Raw genomic sequence first — 21,492 nt, 5'->3', positions numbered from 1 at the left:
TGTCAACTTACATACTCTACGTGCTCTGATATATTTTTGACCATATTAAATTCAGCAGTCCTTTCATTCCAATGATGTCAACAATCTTTTATATGCCTTAACTTTTGATTGTCAAATATCTTAACATTAATTTTAAAAATTGCTTATTTCAGACAATGCACTAAAAATTTTATTCTGAGTAATCTCTATGGAGTATTAATAATTGTAATGTTATGGCTATTTATCCCCCTAGAACCATTAAGACTCTTCACAACACCACCTATTTCATTTCTGCTTCTGTTCTTTTCTTTCCCTTCCCTTAGGAAAATGTTTTTCTTTGTATTGTCTCCTTTTTCCCTTTGTTTCATGTCTTGGTTTTGCTAGCCAATGCACATACTAATTTAGTCAAAGAACTGAGCCATCATTATCTTTAATTCTCAAATATTTTAGCAAATTATTTTTTAGGAACTGAGGACAATAGACATCTAAAAATTAGATAATAGATGTTATATAACACCACAAATTCTAGACCATAGATATTACCCTTTATTTTAGTTTTCTAACTTTTATGTAAAAATGTTTCACTGAGGAGGAAAACCACAATGATTTGATTCTGGAAATCTCATAAAAACATGTATTTCTATATTCTATGAAATAGTGCAGATATTTATTTCTATTTAATGCCATACAGATCCACATATATCATGTTGTCTTTAAAATGCATTTACTAGGAAAAGAAAAAGCACACACAGATGCAAATACTGGCTTTCATGTAGCATTGTTTTATATAAGCCAGCTTGCAGCTAGAGGGTTGGGGGATAAAGAAAAAAAGCCTAATATTTCTTTTTTGTTTTTAATTAAAGCTTTTTTTTTTCAAACACATGTATGGATAATCTGCCCCTTGCAAATCTTGTGTTCCAACTCCCCTCCCCCACTTTCCCTCCTAGATAAGCCCCAATTAGTGCTAAAAAGCTATATATAACATATACACATATATTTCTCTTTATCAATTATCAATTTAATATATATCTTTTCCAGAGAATTATTTTTTATTATCTTTAATTGGTTAACAAATTTTGCTTTTCTACCTTTTTTAGCTTCTATCTATTTTTCCATATAATGAAGATTTAAATGTACAAGATTCATTAACTTAAGAGACAGTTACTTGAGTGGTTGGTATGAATGTTTTAAATAATACCAGGTCTATGTTTTCATATTGTAACACACCTGAGATTTAATACTGACCATTCTGCCTTTTTGCATGTGTCTTGGTCCTTGCATATTTCCATTTCCGGCACCTGTAAAGAGGGGAAAGTAAATTTTAATAGTTTTAACTATACATGCAAATAAAGCATAACTGGTGTATGCATCCTGACTGAAAGGGAAAGATGATTTAGAATTTTTAAAATTAGTCAATTTTTATTTTATCACTATCAGCCTTATAAATGGCATTTTAATTAACCTTTCATCTAGTCATATTCTGACTTCACTTACTGTTTCTTTCAGCAATGATTTGATAACATACCCATATTTCCTCTTGGTCCAACAGGTGGTCCTCCAAGATGGAAAGAGGGAGGAGGCGGCCCCAAAATTCCAGGTGCTGGGTTTGTAGATTGCTGCAACATGAATGGATCACCCCTAGAAATGTGAATACGTAAAAAATTAAACAGGAGTGACTCAAAGTTATCGGGAATGTTATATTTATATGGACAACCAAATAGAAAAAAATCTAAACCATCCTAACCACCAATAATAAATCAACAAATAATCCAGACCCCCCCAAAAAAAAAAAAAAAAAAAAAAAAAAAAAAGGATCTGTATATAGCAATGAAACACCCATTCTTGAATATTTCCAGTAAAACTGTTCAGGGTTTTATGAAATATTTAAAATTCTACAGACCTAAACTGTTCCTAATTATAAACAATGTTGAAAACATTACAGTATTGATTTGCACTTACATTCCATGTCCAGAATCATTGTCAGGATTCCATTCTGGATAGCTTAAAAAAGAACAAAAAATTACCTTCAAAGTAAAAACACTTTTTCTGCTTTTACTTTAGATTAGTGAAAATTACATATTGTGATTACAGAATATCTATAAAATTTATCCCATTGATTAAGAGACACTAAAAGAATTTCAAACTTACCAAAATGAGTAAGGGAACAAACTTGATCTATGCTGAGAATTCTGATTTAGGGAAAACTTAAGGTAATAAACATTTCCCCTAAATTGTATGACCCAGCCATGTTATCAATGGGAAAGTTAAAAGTAGTAAGACCTTAGAAGAGTCCTTTCTATGCTTTTCACTATTAAAAAGATTTTGTTGGTAATCATTGCAAGAAAGACAGACTTTTCATAAAATTTTTATGAATAAAACAGCTTTTCTATTATGAAAATTTTAATATATCATTTAATACAACTCAAGCAAGCATCTAAATTGTTAGTCTAGTCTCATCTGTAGTTATCTGTCATTAAGCAACACAGAAAATTTTGTATAGTTGTAACAGAAATGCTAAAATTCTGATTAACTGCCATTCTTTTGTCATAAATATGGATGCTTAAGAGATATTTCAAACTCCTACATTTCAAGAAGAAGTTGGCAGCGTCGACTGTGTGTTGCTCCATTGATGTGTTGATTCCACTCCTGCAGCAAAGTAAATTTGTAGAATTAACAAAAACAAAGTTAAATACTTTCAAGTGAGCCAAACTTCGGAGCACTAAACATCTAACATTAATGGTCACAAAATAAAACCCACTGTCTTTTGGCATGATCTATTACAGGAACATGACAACTTTACTGAATTCTTCCTAGAGCTTGATCCTGCCCTCAAATACTTCATGCATATCATGGAGGAAAAATTGTAGCTTGGTCAACAAAACAGGTGGCCTCTGGAAAATAGCTCTTCCTAGCTGTTAATCATAAATGATGACAGACTCTCTATGTCATTTATGATTTCAGAGTCTAGCAGCTAGGGGAAAAAAATTCCTTGATTTGTAAGACATTTTGAGAATCTTATATACAAAAGAAGTATAATGGAGGGAATTTGTAGAAACTTGTTAAGCTAAGAAGGATATGTACCACTTTTTACATTCTACATATTTTCCTTGTTCAACATGCAACTTATAACATTTCTACTACTCTGTTTTCTCAAACCGGGGGTCAAAAATCAAATGCTTAATCTTACAGTGAAATAATAAATGTACTGTCATTTGAAATTAAAAATTGGTTAAAGCTATCTATCCCTTTAATTATAAAACATGTTTTTCCTCAAAAAAATTCTAAAACTAAATTTAAAACTAAATTTTGTAACAAATCTTAATTTTTCACAAATATTCTCGAAATATCCAGAAATTTAAAACTTGAGCAGTTTACTTTTCTATAAAAGTTGAACTTGAATGGCCTCCAAGATCCTTTCCAACTATCTGTGATATATAACAAATTTATCATTTATTTAAAAATTTCAACTGACCAAAGTGTGTTTAAGGGGCTGAAAGTGGGGCCTACAGAATTCAGCTGGCACAATGAATTTTATTAATTCTTTTAGGGATTTTAGGGATCACTATAAATAATCTTATATGTACCTCAAAGTTGCATTTTCTTTAAATACAAGACAACAATATAAGAAGAAACTCTGGACACCACACAGGTTTTTATAAACTGGTCTGAAATCAAACCCCAACTGATGAAAAATATTGCCACTGGCAGAACAGGCATATATCTTAATAGCAATTTGTTTACATGTCTTATTTACTCATAGAACATAACTATCCATAAATTAAAGCAGCAGTAAGTAGAACTGGAGGAGAGAGTAGGGGGAGGATCACCAACCAGGCATTTTATTTTACACAAACCTATAGCAGATGGACCAAACATACAGAATGCCAAGATTTTTTATTCAACTTCCCCACTTAACAGCTAACATAGGGACAAATTTCCAATAGAAGTAGCAACTTCAATGCAAATGAGAATGACTGACCCTGACCTAGACAAAATTTAAATCCAAAAACACCATCTTCTTTACCCACAATCTGTAAAATCTAGTCCTAAGTTTAAGGATAAATTTTCAAACTATTGCTACATGTTAATATAGATTCTATCCAAATTCTAAGGATTGGGAAGAACCTATAACTGAATTTTGGATTTAAATTAATTTTTTTTCCTGATTTCATCAAAAATCAAAATTAATCCAGAGGAAAAGTATAGGAACCGTGGTGTTTGTCAGATTAATGGAGTTTATAAAAGGATGTTATTTTAAGGCTTAGATGTTAACCTCAGCTTAAAAAAGATTATACTAATAGTTTGAATGTTCACCTATACCAAAGACAAATGGGAAGCCTTTTTAAGAATTCTGAGAAAACAAAAAGAAAGAATACGAATGGTCTAAGACTGAAGTGGGAAAAGTTACCCAGAAAATATGAACAAGAAAGATACGAAAATTATATTGCCTAAGCTAACAAAAAAGAAATAACATGCTGGCAAGAAAAGAAATGCAACATTCAAAATTGAAATTATGGAATATCTTACTCTTGAAGTAAACAAAGACAAAGGAAATCTTACAGTGATTCCCCCCCCCCCAAGTTATCTTTCCTACTCAAAATTTGTTTTCTAATTCTTTAAAACTTTTATACTCTTTTTAGTGCCACCACCAAGCTATGACAAATTTTTCCAGAATATGCAGTGCATATTAAAGGGCAGGATTAAACTTTTAAAACATGATAACTCTATCTCATCTATGATACTGAAAACTGATGTTGATATAAAGGCCAAGTTAAAACATGCCTTAAATCAAGTCATATTAATACAAAAGCTAGAAGTATAAGGGAACAAATGCTTTTTAATAAAACAAAAATTGATAACAAACATAGGGGGAAAATTAAAACAATTTAAATATAACTTAAATTTTGCTTTTTCAAATTCACACATTTTGACAGACTGGACACATGGTTTGTGATTTTTAGCAATGATTGATAAAGCTGTATCCCTTTGTGTACTAATTTTAAAAAAAGAAATCTTCCTCTTGTACTTTGTAATCCTTCAATTAAATTCACTTAAGAAGGTAAGTACTTAAAGAACTAAAAGGTGCTAATTATTTTGATAAAATGCAACATATAAAACACATTTCTTTAATCTAAATTTCTTCACACATTCCTTTACTGCATTGTCCTGTTCTATGTACCAGCAGCAAATTTTCATTTACTGCTCTATGTGTAATACAAGGGTAAAAAGGAAGCTTCCAAATATATGCAACTTTATGTATTTGTAATTCTCTACCAATTGCCCTCAATAATAGATTAGCAAAAAACAAAACAAAACAAAACGAAAAAAACCAAACAAAAAGCAAAAACAAACGATGAAGCAGGCCCTGAGAATACAGTGTAACTGGCAATTATCCTCAGGGTTTAGAGATGTTTTACTAATTTTCACTGTTAGCATTCACCCTTAGGAATAAACCTAAGAAACTTTTCCTTTATTAAATCAACTCACAATAAAACTCAAATCTAGTTTGGATCAATGACCCTAAATTTAAAAGTTTCATAAGGAATATTTAAAAGCAGGGGAAGGGGTGGGGAGGTTGGGGGTGGCACCTAGTGTAGAATAGAAAAATACTGATTTAAATATTCAGAATTAAGCATTCTGGAGGGGAAACCACAACATCAACAAAAATTTTATTACTGCTACAAAGTAATTTGGTATTTTGAGATAGATTAGTGAAGACTTTTTGGGTATTTTAGCTAGTTAGTAGTTTAAAAAAAACCTTCATATCACTAAAACGCATTCCAACTGATTATTTTTAAAAAGTTTAAATTTCCAAAGTGCTCTGTAAATTCAAGTATTTCATATCAAAATTGCAGTTTTAAGTATTATAAAGTACCACCCCTTATGTGGGTAAACCAAAATTCAAAGATTCAAACAGAAAGGGAAAATATGGGTGATGATAAAGTAGCTTTTTAGGTTTAACAGAAGTAACTTAATTTGGCTGGGAAATTTTTATTTAAAAATTAATACTCTATTTAAATGTTTTAATGGAATAGATGTAGATAGGAAATGACACTTTTAGATGTTATTCTAAATTCACTTCTTAACAGGATGTTCCCTGAAAGTGGAATGATCTTATATCAGACCAGGAAAAATTGATGGTCAGAAATTACACATCAAGGTCAGAGTGCCCTTAAAATCCAATTGTATTATATTTTGAAAATAGCGAGAATGGATAAAATTGAAAAAGTTGAAAGAGAAAGGACAATGCGTTCAAAAAAGGCATTTTGAATAAGTTGCCATTTTGCCAGATGTGAATGATAATTAAGCAGAGGAGAATTAGATTTTTTTTTTTGGTTAAAAATGAATATAAATAGAAATCTACACCTAAACCAGGTAAAGAATGTGCTTACTAGGAACATAGAGCAGGATACTGCAGTAGCTGATTGAAATTTCCAAGTTTCTAAAGGGATAGATGCAACATGGGATAATAAAAAGTGAATTTTGAAGTGCTTAAGAAAAGTGTGGAAAAGGAGAAAAAAAATGATGACAAATTTCAGCCATAGTATGAAAGTTTGTGTTAAAGGAAATTAAAAAGTTAAGAATGAACTAATCTAAAATATGAAACATACTGAAGCAAACTCCAGGGCTCTACATTAACGCTTTCCCTTAGCCACGGATAAGGAAAAAAAGAGAACTGTGCAAGAACACATCTTTACTATGTAAATTCAGCAATCAAGACAGATGTGGAGCTGAAATCAAGCTTCCTGAATAGCACAGGACACAGACTGCAAAAAAATATTCAAAACAACTCAACAAAGCAGATAAAAAAAACCTGCTTAAATGTATGGTTAAGAGGAACATATAGATGCAAAATGCCAACAAGATATCCCAGTAGATGACAGCTCAGTGGCCAGAAGTAATCTAGGCAAACAGAATATATTAATGTAAAGCCCTGGTTTAAAATGCTCAATAACAATTATCTTCCAAATAAAGCAAGTGCTCTCAAAAGTATATAAAACTTTTAGATCAACTCAATGTAATCAGACTATCGAAAAGAGTAAGATATAGGTAAAAACAGATAGGTACTACAATGTAAAGGAAATTAGAAGTATCTGTTGCATTAACTCACCTTATTAGAATGAACTGGCATATCACATATAGAGCACAGATGGGGATAACCCTTCGGTAAGAATCCATGGAAGTCTTCAATATTGCTACTTGGAGGAGCGCCTCTCTTTTTCTCAAAGAGAGATCTCTCTTGTAAAGGACCAGGACCACGACCCATTCTCTCATACTCACTGTCAAATTTATGATAGTTATGTGAGGGCTCACCATAAAAAGATTCATCCCTACACCTTTCTCCATCTCTTAATCTGTCATCTTCATAATCCATTCTGTCATAATAACCAGATTCTTGAGAACGACTTCCATGGTCATAATCAAGCACTGGGTTGAGACTAGGACCACGATCATCAAAACTATCTCTTCTAAAGTGCCTTTTTTCTTCCCAATCATCCCTAGGTACTCTGTATGGTGGCTCCCGTGTAGCAGATCTGCCATCTCTACCATAACTCAATGAAGGGCCTTCTTCAGTTCTCCTCCTTTTAAGTTGTAGAAGGATCTGGGGCAAATTCTCAGGAGTAATCTTGTCCTCTGGATAACGACTCAGTTCATCTAAGTCTCTAGCAGACAGACCAAAACTGGCCAAAATGTTACTGGCCTGGTCCGCATCTCCACGGTGTTGAGAAGACAAAGGGAGTGGACCTCTACTTCCAATGTTAAATATAGATTGCAAATTATGGGAAGAAGTACTAGCAGAAGACAGTGCACTATGAGATCCTTGTTGATTCAATGAAGAACTCATTCCAAGATTCATTAAACTAGCAAGGCGTGCAGTACCCTGGTTCATCCTTCCAAGAGATGCTGGCATACTTAAAGACTGGGTAGCAGCAGCAAGAAGGCCTATTCCTGCAGATAGGTCACGCCCATGACCTTGTGAGTCCCTACTGAGAGATGACTGCTGGAATGACTTGGACATTGTAGAACTATCTCTTGTCTACCTTATGGATCAAAAATTTTTTTTAAAGACGGCCAAAAAGAAAGCTCAGACTAGAAAGCTAGTTAACTTTGCTTCAAAAATGGTAACGCCAAGAAAAAAGGATCAATAAGGACTGTAGATTCTTCTTCAAGCTGAGAACCAGCAGACAACTCTGTAGAAAAATAAGCAATTTTAGTAATAAATCCCTTTAAGCAGATGCAGTTTTTTTTTAAAAAAAACATGCATCATGTTGATTTAAAAAAAAAAGAAAAACATTTAAGATCTCAAACTTACAAGGCTTTCATTACATATCTTAAAACAGATTCAAGATGTACCCAGAACCTATTTTTTAATGGAAAAAAAAGGTCATCTGTCAAACTAAGCTTTTAACCTATTAAAAGTGAATTTCATACTGAATTTAAATGAAGTGCTGGATCTCTGCATGTATCTAAATTTTGACAAAATAATCTAAGATGGGTCTCTTCTTTTAGAAGAATAGGCACCCTATATTGATGCTTAAGTTCTAGGAGAAAGACTACCAAAAAACAAAGTCAGAAAGTCTAAAGATGAAATTTGTTGTATACTGCTCTGATAATGAAACCTCTAACACTACAGAAAAGGACCAGACCAAGTAACCAAAAGTAACTGAAGCTTGGGTAACAAGTATCTATTATAAGAGCTAAGACCAAATACAATAGGAGAGCTTTAATGCAGCAAAATTAATTTACTGAGGTGAAGACAGATGTGAACAAGAAAAATAAGTTATTTCCTACTTTAAAGATTTCCCCCCACATTTAAGTCATATTTGCTATTTGTGCCTTCTTGCTGCCAATTCTACCTAGGCTGTGTTTAATCTTATAAAGTAAGGAGAAAAGGGAGATTCCCAAGAAAAAACCCAGTGCAGAAAGTATATAGGAGATCCAGGAAAGGGCACTTTTCCCAAGTTAGTATTAAACAAAGCTCATATGATGCTTGGGGATTACAGCACCTCTAGGAGCTTCAAAAATAGAGGAAATGAAAAAGGAGATCTTGAATACTTAGAAATCCCATAATTTTTTTCCAAAAGAATTTTTTTTCCTGGAAAAACTAAATTATGAATACTATCTCTTCCCAAGAGGAGTTCTTCAAACATGGATGATGATGTTGTTATTTCTTTCCCTATTAACTGATGGCCATCTTCCATCTCAGAAGTGATTTCAGTAACATAAGATTTTGTAAAGCACTTTGGTGCGATTCACTTAAAACAATTTCACAGTTCAAAGAAAACACATCACAAATATTAACTAAAATACCGATGGCTTTATACATCACAGTAATTATATATATATATATAAATACATACACACATAAAATAAAGCCTGAAGTTCCATGTCAGAGTCAAGAAATTTCTTCCTTACATGAGGTACTGCTCAAGTAAGATACATGAACACTTTTTATTAACCACATACCTCTATATATATATATAGCTCAAAAGTTTTATAAATTAGAAACTTCAATACAGTTAAAAATCTAGCAGTAGTGTTAACTAGTTACTAATCTATTATAGACAACCTACTTTAAGTTAGATCAAAGCTAGATATATATACTGTATGTATGAATACAGTAGCAGAGGAAGAAAAATGGTATAGAAAGAAGAGATTTTAAGACTAGATAAAAAAAAAAGATGTAGCAAAGGTAAAGAAGAGACACAGAAAGGCTATCAGAGGTGGTTTGAGTTAACAGAGAATGTTCTCACATTAAAAGAGATGAATTTGAGAAAAAGACATTGAAGGAAACCAATGCTAGATGAGATCCACTAGATATATGGATTAAGTTTTAAAACAAGAGACAATTGTTTAAAAGGAGGTGTCAGTACACGTTGAGATGAAGGGGGGGATAAGATAATTTCCTTAGTCTGTTTAAAGTATGCAGATAGTTGTTCGATTTTTTTTTAAATGCCAGAATAGTAGCTAAACTAATTTGTATGTGTAATCAATCACAGGCAGAACCTTCACATCATTCATTTATACATGTGTAACAGAGCACAATTAAAAGGGATTTTCATAATCAAAAATTTCAAAATATTAAGAGCAATATTAGTTATAGCCATGTGCTTTCATTCTAGCATCGAATTTATTGGTAGTGAAAGTTTAACAATTTTGTTAAATAATTGCTAAATTTCCCCTCAAGGAAATCATGTGGCTTGACCACTTACAGAAGCCTGCCACATTTTCTAAGAAATAAAATTTAAAAAAACCAATGCTATCTAATATTTATTTTAAAAACATTTTTGCACATAACTGCATAGAAGCTATGGATCTGCAAAAAGAAAGTTAAGTGTTGGGAGGAGGCAAAAGATGACAAACAGAAAATGGATGCTGAAATAATTGAGAAAAAGAACAAGACACGGAAACAATATTGAAGTTCCATGAGAACTTACACTCTCATAAAGATTAGGCTCACATAGTTATAATCTACTCAAAAAGACAATAATTCAAAGTACAATACCAGTATGAGTCCTACCATAGGACTTGAACTATCAAAATCAGAAGTTGAACCAAATTTCTAAGTTACTTTAAATAACCATAATAATCCAGTCACATAATACATATTGTTGAAAGAACATTAATGAAAGCATTCCTTTTTAATAGATTTTTTGTTTCTTGACTGGACATTAAGATATTTTAAAAATTAAATTAGGGTTAAAAGGAAGATGAAATCTAAGCAACTAGTATTTTGTTAAAGTAAAATATTCCTATTTTCAAATTTACTTAATACTACATTATCAAAGTTTCCAATTCTATCAAATGCCATCATATATATGTATGTACACATATATATACACACACATAAATCACTAAAATTAATTTGAGTTGCCTTGAAAATTTGTAAACTTTTTCAAGGCAACTATTAATTGTGCTTTTCAAATATCTATCAAAATTGGAATATCTAATGTCCTGCCAATAGTGTTTAAAAAAACAAAAGCAAAAACGAAAAACATTCTCATATATGGAGTAACAATACTAGAGAAAAAGACATTTAGGAGAAATTATTGAAAACATTTCAGAGATACAAATTTTCTCAAACTTTTTTCTCCATTAGAATAAATGATACATTTCAAATTGATAAAAAAAATATTTATACATAAAAAAATTTTCAATCTGGTTATCAAAAATACATTTTTGTATTACATCCTTTTAAAAAGGAGACATTTCTGAAATCTCATACACTTTCAGAAAGTATAGTTACTTTTCCACATTTAAAAGTCTGCATTAACAACTTATCTAATATCAGAGAATATTACAAGTTTTCTCCAGTAGTTAAATCTGCCAAGAAAATGTAGGGAAATATCTCTTCAATTCTTCATATGTAGCATAAGGATATATACTTAAATTCAAATTAAAGATTACTGAAAATGAATTTTAGCTAATTTTGATTCCTTAGGAGGAATAAAAGGAGCCTTTTGGCTCTTATTTTAAGGGCTAATGCTAATTTTATTAATATTAATGTTAAGAGGTTATCTCAAAAGAAAAGCTTGCCTAGAACATTTTTGGAGGACTTCCTTGATTACTTAAATCTAATTCTTACCATATAGTTACTAAAAAAAGTGGTTTTATTTCCTAATATTGAACTATTAGATTTCTAATAGCATTTCCAATGTTTGAATCAAATTATTTACAAGCATTTCAAATTTTCTCAATGTTAAACCCCCTTCCCTGAGATGCTAACTTCCTTTGAAAAAAAAGACTGCTGCTTGATATACGGACAATTCAATTGCTTTCCCTGCTCAGGTTACCAATTCAAATCTACAACCTGGCTCCTTTTCAGTTCATTCAAAGAGTTAAATTGTTCTGACTCATTTAAACTGATTATTTTTCTACATATGCACTAAGTTTTAAAAATTCTTATTTTTGTAAAATTTATTTAAGGGCAAATAAAAATACCTTAAAGTAGCCATCAAATATTCAAACCAGAAACTCTATATATGTAAATTTTAATTTTAGTAATGTTTTAAAAGCAAGCTTTCTACTAGGTATTTCTAGTGCTAGTTTAAAATTTTGATTCCCCCTCCAATTTTTTCAATGAAACTATCAGTTTGAATCACATTAGAAACTTGCACAATAAGATTCTCAAATATAACTAGTGTTAATATCTCAACATGGCGCACATACCTTTGAGTGAATTTTAATGTGGTATTCCATTTTTTTTTTAAAAGTATGAAAACCAAATTAATTCAAATTGGAAAATCCTTGAGGATAAGATCCTAGAGTTTTGTTTAGAACATTTTACAGTTGTGTATAGTAAGCAAATATATACATATATACACACACATATTATGGTACTTTACAATGACAAAATATGTAGTTTAACATCAGGCAGATTGAAAAGCTACCTAAAATTTAAAAATATGCAAGACTATAGCTCTGCACATCCATCTGACAGACCTGGATTCAACTTCTAGCCCACTTCTTGATCCTTAGGCCAGTGATATATAAAGACTGTTGCAGAGTGCATTCACAGCTGCTGAGAAGATAAAAAGCTTCATGTTAATTAATCAGTTGAAGGTATTTTTGTTCAAACTTGGAATAACTTTTATTCTTTTATAAAAACTTTCCAGACCTCAGAAAACAATAAGGTCAGTTTTATATAAAGCATTGAATTTCAAATTAATGGAAAGGAACGAGGACAAAGAAACCACAGCAGAAAAGATTTTCTCATTTGACCTATAACAAAATAGTAAACTATCCATCCTACCATGAAACTCCAATTTCCTGATTATATTTCTTTACCAATTTCTGTCCAACTCCTAACTGAGTGTCTCAATCTACCTTAATCTTCCAAGGCCACTGATTACAGAGCATCCTTTCCAAAATCTACCTTTCAAACCTCTTCCCAGACAGCTGGAGTCATTTCAATACAAAGATTTCCAAATTAACAATTCAAAACTCTAGACCATACCAGAACTTCATGTGAAATAGCTAGAGGACCCCTAAAATTCAAATGTCTTTCCTTCATATTCCATTAATGTATTTAAAAGAAAAAAAGAATTCTTCCTTTCCCAAAAAACTGAGCTTCCCTCATCAAATGTCACTATACTTTTCATTCTTCCTAGCTGAAAAATTTGGGGAGATTCCTTCTTCATCCACATTAATACGGGTATGTGAGGTATCTTTAAGGACACAGAAATTATTATCAAAGTAGTCTGAGGATCTTCTTTTAAATGCTTTCTTTAACAATTACTACCCAATACCACTACTGCTAGGTGGCACAGTGTATGGAGTCAGGAAGTCATCTTCATGAGTTCAAATCTGGCCTCAGAAAAACACTATGTAATCCTGAGCAAATCACTTAATTCTGTTTGCCTCAGTTTTTCATCTGTAAAATGAATTGGAGAAGGAAACTGCAAAACACCATTCACTATTTTTGCCCAGAAAACCTTAAATAGGGTCACCGAGTCAGACATAACAAAAATGTCATCTCAAGCAAGTTATAACCTCTCTGTACCTCAGTTTCCTCATTTGTAAAGGGAATTAGACTAGATGGACTATGAAGTCTTCTGGGCTCTGATGAAATAAGTTCTATTTATCTTTTCAAAAACAAGGGTAAGGGAGCGGGATAAGGATAAGGGAGGAGACAGGAACAGGATGTTGCCAAGATTAAGGAAGACTTGTATGAACCAATGTAAAATAAACTAAGTCATTTGTTCAATAACAATATTGTAAAGCTTTGAGAGGAACTGATTAACAAGGATTCATGAATGAAACATGCTATTTACCTCCAGATACAGAGCTAATAGTTTCAGGGTACAATGAAGCACAATTTCTTTTCTTTCAACTTGGCTAACAGAGAAATTTGTTTTACAAGACCATGTTAATTTGTAATTTTTTTGCCTTCTCAAAAGGGAAAAGAATCAAGAAAAATAAAATGTAAATTAAACTAAAACAAATATATATTTTTATAAACCTCATTGCTTGCAAGTTAGTCTTTGTGACTCAAGGCTCTCACCCTAAAACATAGCTATCTTGATGTGTCCAATTCATAATGAACCTAGGGTTTTCTTGGCAAAGATAGGTGCTAACCATTTCCTTTTTCAGCTCATTTTACAGATGAGGAAATTGAGGAAAATAGGGATTATATGATTTGCATAGCGTTGGACATCTAGTTTTAAGGCCAGATTTACACTCAAGTATGAATGAGTTCTTTAATTCCAGGCCTATCACAATCTACTGCACCACCTAACCTGAATTTAAAATCCAATTCAGACATCTCAAGTACATAAAAATGTTTCCTTCTTATTTCATCTTACTACATCAAATTTGTTTTGCCGATTAAGGTTTTTTCAACTTCTAATTGGGCTCATTGACATTGATAAACCATCTCCCAGCTCTCTTCCTCAACCTTTTCTGCATTCATGAATGACTGCATTCATTTCCTATCTTTAAAGATTCTAACCTAATCATCCCAACATGTTATCTTGCAAACTTAGCATAATCAACAATCTTGTCTTCCTTTACAAAATATTTGTTGTCTTAGTTTTATAAAACTATTCTTGTTCAGACTAAAATTCTAAAGGTCTATATCTGTCTCATAATCTTTATGTATTTCCATAGCACATAGCACGACAAGCATTCCAAAAATGTAGCATGTACAAAGTCTTCTAATAAGCTACCTCTTTAAATAACACATGTACACACATGCATGTATGTATAATCCTTCAGATTAAAACAGTGCTACTATAGTATTGAAAGATTTTAAAACGAAGGACTTTACCCCAAGGGAACTTAAATTCTTTTAGTATAAAAGACAAAATATGTATACAAAGTCGAGTTCAGAAAATTGGGGAGGGAGAGTACTAACTGGAAGGGAAGTGGAAAAGAAAAGCACCCCAAAGGCATGGGAAACAATTACTAGTCTATGTGAATGAATGGAAGCCTGGAATGGAATAATTAATTCAGTTTGGCTAGAATACAGATCATGACAAGGAATACTAAGAAATGAGTCTAGAAAGGCAGGTGGTAGCTAGACTATGAAGAGACTCAAATATCAGGCAAATGATTTTGCATTTTATCAGTTGGCACAGGGATGCCATTAAAGGATTTTCAAAGAACATGGAAAGCAATAAGGGGAGGAGGGGGGGAGAGAAGGGGAATGAGATTAGAACTTTTTACCATATGTGAAATAAATCCTAAATGGATTAAGTATATTTTAAAAATCATTTTAAAAAAGTAAAGAAAATTATTTTCTCAGAAAAGAATGATAATGCTATTGAAATGGTTTCTTACATCAACAAAAAATGCAACCAGAAGGATTGAACAGAATGAGGGAAAAAAGTTGATTTTTAAAAGGTCAAAAATCCAAAAGCTATAAGGAAACAAATTTGTAAGATAAAAGATATATATTCTAGTAAGAAAATAAAGATAACATGATGCCTAAAATCACATTTTAAAACATGAAAATAATAAATTCAGAGGGCAACATGGAAGCAAAAAACCTGACAATTTTGTTAAACATGCACCTTTAAAAAACAAACCACAAATAATGGAATCTATTTTATGTACAATTCTTTTGTAATTCTTATATATGTGATTTTTTAAATGATCATTGCCAAGTTTAATGCTAGCTCCTCACATTTACTCAAAAAGGAGGAAAAATAAGTATCTATGCAAGATAACCATATTGCAAAATTAGTAATTAAGCATATCTTGACAAAACAAGCAACCCAGGAAATTGTAGCTCAAACTTTAGAAAATGGTCTTTAATATTAAGCTGACTATTTCCTTTCTAACATTAACACTGCCCTTTCTGTGAACCTTTTTTTCCCCTTCTGAAAAGTAAAAAACAAAATATCCAAAGATCAGTGACCTTCTATAGTCTCTGAAATAGTAATTTCTACCTATTTGTTCCTTTTCTATTTCCTCACTCCATTTTCCTTCTCTTTGCCTTAGGTCACATTCATAGTATTCCTTAGCTTTGATTTAATGGCAGTTTTAGACTATTTTAAAAGGTTATTAGTATTTTCTAAAAAAACCTTCAATTAAAAAAGTATTCAGAACAAGCAGCCATGTTCCAAGCACTGCACTAGATTATTAATTGTCTGATTTAAGCAGATATGATTTAATAAAATTAAGGCACCCTTAAGATTACATTTAATGAAGAAGCAAAAGTAAATAAAAATACAAAGACAACACAAGGTAAGGGAAAGGGAGAACAGAATGAAAAATGTCCTCTGATGTAATACGAAGTAGCATTAAACTTTGAATACTGGTTAAGGGGGTGGAAAGAGGGGGGGTGTCAGCAGGGAGTACATTCCTGGAATAAGAATCAAAGAGATGGAATGTCAACATGAATAGGGAGGACGATAGTGTAAGTAATGTAGTATTCTAAATTTATATATTACAATAAAAATGGATTATCCTTTGTCCTTAAATTATCAAAGTCATTCCTTCATTATCTATTCACACAAAACCCAGGCACTTCTGGGCTCATTTCCTCACCTAGGAATATTGTAAAATCTAATACTGTTTGATAGTAAAACATGGAAAAGCTACTCTTTAAATAGCAAATCTATTACATCTCATGGTTATTCAAAATCTTGCATACAAAAACAAAAAGGGTTGTAAAAAATATTAATTTTTGCTATTTCAGTGGAAAGAAGGCAAAGTATACAAGAGACCATGCTCCCACTTTATCACTTCAATCATTCTAACTTTTCCACAGCTACCGGATGACTCAAGGACTTAGCACAGTTGTCCCTTTATAATAAGAGGGCCCCCTATTCTTTTATCTTCAACCCAGCCCCCATTTTGCTCAATTCTAATCCCATTATCATCTCTCACAAAGATGTACCTCACAAAAGAATTTCTACTGATTAGGGTTTTATAAGGTTAGGGGTCAGGATATAGTAAGGATCTGTAACCTCCAATTATCTTGACAGTTCTTGAGTGAAAATACAGACTTTAACATGATTTCATTTAATCAATTTTCCTGATGTCTAAGTCTTCTGAAAGAACCAGATGGGATTGCTATGAGTTGTACAACCTACAGGTCTACAAATTTCAGGTATCAGCTACTATAAAATGTCAAGTCAGAAGACCTTGGCTCAAGCTCCAGCCAAAATTATTTGATCTTCTGGCAAACAAGTCATCTGTAAAACAAGGATTTGTAAAATGTAAATACGTAGATGATCTTTTATCTAGGTCACTAAATTACAGTGAGATTCCAATTAAATGTCTAGGGATGGCAATCTTCATGGTCCCTCTCAATTTAAGCTAGATTATATGTTCAATCTAATTGAGTGAAATGCCCAAATTTGGCAAATAAAATATGAAATGAATGAGAAATGGTGCTTAGCGGTAAGTATAAAATCATAATGAATAAAATACTTTAAAATATTTTAACTAAAATTCTCTTACTAAAGTTTAAGGAAAATTTCAGCCAAAAATTTCAAAGAACTAGAGTATCCTTTGGGGGACATCTGAAGTGACCCCACTAAATAAATGTGAATTTAAGGTCTTCAGTATATATTCATAGCAAATCTTTACCATAGTCAGTGTTAAACACTCTGGTATATCATATATAACCAAAATAACTTCCTAACCACTTCATCAATTTCTTGCTTATTAAAGTATGGATTTTATCCATTGCTATGGTCTTATAATCAAAAGTCATTTTAACATGGAATCCCAAAATGCTAACAATGAGAAAAATCAATTTACAATAATTAAAAGATGAAAATATAACAATGAGATCATTGTCAAAGCTTTTTGATCACTCTTAAAATTCAATGGCACAAATTCAGGCTCTTATAACATGTAATTATATAATATAAAACAATCTCACTTAACTAAGATTTTATTACAATCCAATTTAAATTTAAATTTAAAACTTTTGAAACATAATTGACATACTTTGGAAATGTAAAAACAATTTGGGGCCACTTGAAAGAAATTTCCATAATTCAGTAGTCAATTTAATATTCTCCCTTCAAAAGAGAAAATACCCTTTTCATATTTCCTAAGATGTCTGCCTACAAAACTTACATAAGCAATATGAACATTTTGCATATATTCCCCATTCTTAAAAATATAGAGAATCTGATTTAAGTTCTTTCTTTTTTCATTTTATTGTTGTGAGATTACTATGAAAACAGAACTGGACCACAGTCAGGAGACCTGATGGTCTTGTACTGGTTACTATTTAGTGGCAAGGTTTAGTATTCAAATAATAAAATCAAATGTAACTATCTTTTAAAATGACAATAACAGCACTCTATATACACACTGGTGTGAATAAGATGAAAAACCAGTGTTTTATAATGTAAATTTAGAAGAATCGTAAAGAAATTTTTCACTGACCACCAACCACCTAAAATGTATAACTAATCCTTTTGTTAATCTCATTTTTATGGCCATGGGCATCTATATATAAAAGCATTACAAAAATTCAAACCCATGATTATGCAACATGACAGTAATTATAAGAGGGAAGGCTAGTACAGTGAAAAGAGCACGTGTACCTAGACCCAGGAAACCTTGGTTCAAGGCTGAGCTCTTTGTTGATTGATTATACCTTGGCTAATTTTCTGAATCAATTTCTTCATCTGTAAAATGGGAATAAAGGTACTCTTAACAGTCTTTTTCTTCTGATATTTTTATTTCCATATTTCTTTCCATTGCAAGTTCTACTCCCCTCTTGAATTTATATACCCAGGATTAATTACTAATAGTCATCAGCAAGCAAGGCAGCACATCACAAAAAAATGTTTTTAATAGTAACAACTACCTAAATTTAAGATTATGCTCATCATGACATCTGGCACCTGAATTGTGCAAATTATTTAGCATAAACCTCGTCATACACCGAATATTTTTAAATACCGAAATAAAACCTAATACAGTAACTTCCTGACCTGTGAGATGCTTCACATGACCCCAATCAACTTAAGCCAAGAAATATTTCTTAATCTCATTCTAATTTTTAAATATTCCAAGTAGAGCTGAAAATAACTTGTCCAATAGGAACAATCTGCCTCAGAGCCACACAACAAAATCATCCTTAACAGTGCCTCAAACACAACAGGAATTTAATTTTTAAGATTGTTTTCATACCACTTAGATTAAAAGTCGCCTCTTAAAAAACGTTCCACATCATTAACACTGGCACAGCAAATACTATCAAGGAGGTCCTAGGCCCAGCCTTTGTCTAGAAACCAGAAAGCCTTATCATATCACCTTTTTAAAGCCTTAATCCAGATTAAATGAAATAGGCTAAGAGAATTATATACACATACACACATATATTTACCCTTTACACAACAAACCCGCTCTATGAGTTAAGGTTTTCCTTCACGACGCGACAAAAAAAAATCCAGTAGCCATACCCTTCGCGGCCATTTCAATCGCAAGAGATTAGGGTCACAAAAACCATTTAGTAAAATGCAGAGAAGACAGACGGCCAGAAATCTAAGGGGGCGCTGTGGACCGCAGGAAAGGGGAGTGAGAGCCACCTGGAGGGGAGGGGGAGTGGGAGCCGAGGAGGGAGGGGGAGCGGGAGTCGGGGGAGAGAGGGAGGGAGGGGGAGTGGGAACTATGGAGGGAGGGGGAGTGGGAGCTGGGGAGGGAGGGAGGGAGAGTGGGAGTGGGAGCCGGGAGGGAGGGGGAGTGGGAGTGGGAGCCGAGAGGGGAGGAGTGAAGCGGGTAGGGAGGGGGAGTAGGGAAGAAGCCTGCCTTTAAATCACTCAGATACTAGAAAACCTTTTCTTTTTTGGCTGCCATTTTCTTTTGCAAAACGGTAGAGAAACACACCCTTTGCCAAAAAGGGGGCTAATTGGGCTATAGAAAAGGTAGCCAAGAACGAAACAGCAGCGATCGAAGCCGCCAACATCTCTTCTCATGCTCGCTTACACGCGCGCGCACACATACATATATACACACACAAGTATACATACATACATCATGCGCAGTTTTCGTCTCTCCCTTCCTACCCGCCAAAATACGGCCCAGGAGCCCCGAGAGTCCACCTGCCCCTCCCCTCCGTGGCGCCCCGCGTGTAAGTAACGGGTTTAGCTTCCCGTACCCGCCCACAACCAAGAAAGGAAGGAATGAGACGATTCGGCTAGTCGCCATTCCCTCTCTCGTTGAATCTCATAGGAAAGGGCTGAATAGACATCCTCCGTACCCGGGCCCGAGCCCAACTAGCTCTCACCTCAGCCGCCTGAAGACACTAGCCCTGCTGCCACTGCGTTCCCAACATGGCGGCGGGCAAGCGGGCGGCTCACATACGCAGCGCGGAGGAGGGGAGGGAAGGCGCGCGGCTGCCTGCGCCCCCCTCAATTCCGCCCCCGCCCGCCGCTAGCCCCGATTCTTAACTCAATCCAGGTCCCCGCCACGGAGGGCGCGGGGCACCCACTCACCCGATCCTCATCCGTTTCACTGCTACCTCAGGGAAGGGGAGGAGGAACGACGACACCTCTCTTCGAGCGGGACGCGAAACCTCCCACAATCCCCCGCAGCAACGGCGGTGTGGCGACGGGCAGACAGCAGGAGTAGCAAAAGAGCGATTCCACTCTCGCGAGAACCGGCCCCCAAGCGCGCACCCGGTCTGGCCCCACCTCCACCTCTAAGCCCGGCGCGCGCCTGCTCCCTCCCTACCTCTTCAAGCCTATGCTCTAAAGCCTGAGCTCGTACATGGGATCGCTTTCACCAGAGCCGCGCCTCCGCCTAGCTAAGGAACGCGCGTGCGCGGTTCTCCCTTCCGCTCAGTTTTCCACCGCCCTTCCCCCCTCTCTTCCCTTATGAAAGCAGCAGTGAAGATGGGGGAGGGGAATAGAGGCCTAATTGCGGCCTAGAGGCCTAGCATCACAAAATCTTTGTCATTCACCTTGTACATACTTACTAAACTGACAGGCTTTTAAAGTTAAAGGCCTCGAGGCCGTACCCTTTGTTTTTCCGACTTGAGGAAGAATCTAGCAAACTGACTAGCCTCCGTTTATTTTTTACCTCAGGAATTTGGAGAAGGCTTAGGAAAGGCCTACTCCTGCCGCCTAATCTTGGCTAAGGGGCGAATTGGTTCTTTGTGACTCGACCTTCTTCCATATCCTGCTCCCAGGGGTGCTGCTACGGGCTCCCAGGATAACCTAGGCTCCGACCTGTCCCTTTGAATCACTGAGGTGCATTTTCCCCGGCCCTGCTCTGAATTTTTCACAGGTAGCATAGATGCACTTAAGCTAACGCTTTACAGAAACACATAATCCCTCTTTCCTCCCTGCCCCCTTTTCAGAAGGAAGCCATTTTTGTCTTTGTGTCTCCAGACAAATTCTTTCTCAATTTTTCTTTTTTTGGTTCAGATTTTGTGATTTTATCGATTGCAGGAAAACTCCTTCAATCATGCATCTTGGCAATTATTCTGCACTTTAGATCTGTAGAAGAGAGTGGCCTTGGGTACTCTGAGAGCTAAAGTGATTTTCCAGAGTTCCCAGACCCTAGTGGGGTGTAAAGTGGGATTTGAAAATCGGT

General features: G+C 34.1%; 1 protein-coding gene across 3 annotated transcripts in view; it reads right to left on the bottom strand.

Annotated features, from left to right (window-relative positions):
* The window catches only part of MATR3 (matrin 3), a 30,418-nt gene extending 9,916 nt beyond the window's left edge, over positions 1 to 20,502 (bottom strand). For 2 of the 3 annotated variants that reach the window (XM_051978490.1, XM_051978491.1), the window contains exons 1-6: positions 20,391 to 20,502; positions 7,091 to 8,171; positions 2,564 to 2,625; positions 1,939 to 1,980; positions 1,505 to 1,617; positions 1,225 to 1,277 (exon numbers count right to left, since the gene is read on the bottom strand). In XM_051978490.1, the coding sequence (XP_051834450.1) occupies positions 1,225 to 1,277; positions 1,505 to 1,617; positions 1,939 to 1,980; positions 2,564 to 2,625; positions 7,091 to 7,999 (1,179 nt within the window). In that variant the 5' untranslated portion in view covers positions 8,000 to 8,171; positions 20,391 to 20,502. The remainder of the gene's footprint in view (positions 1 to 1,224; positions 1,278 to 1,504; positions 1,618 to 1,938; positions 1,981 to 2,563; positions 2,626 to 7,090; positions 8,172 to 20,390) is intronic. The other variant, XM_051978492.1, reaches the window with a different exon arrangement.
* Between the last annotated feature and the right edge of the window lie 990 nt (positions 20,503 to 21,492).

The sequence above is a fragment of the Antechinus flavipes genome, chromosome 2 (genome assembly GCF_016432865.1).
Source record: "Antechinus flavipes isolate AdamAnt ecotype Samford, QLD, Australia chromosome 2, AdamAnt_v2, whole genome shotgun sequence".
NCBI classification, from domain to species: Eukaryota; Metazoa; Chordata; class Mammalia; order Dasyuromorphia; family Dasyuridae; genus Antechinus; species Antechinus flavipes.
Note: the sequence above shows the minus strand (reverse complement) of the source record. Positions and strands in the feature narration are given on the sequence as shown.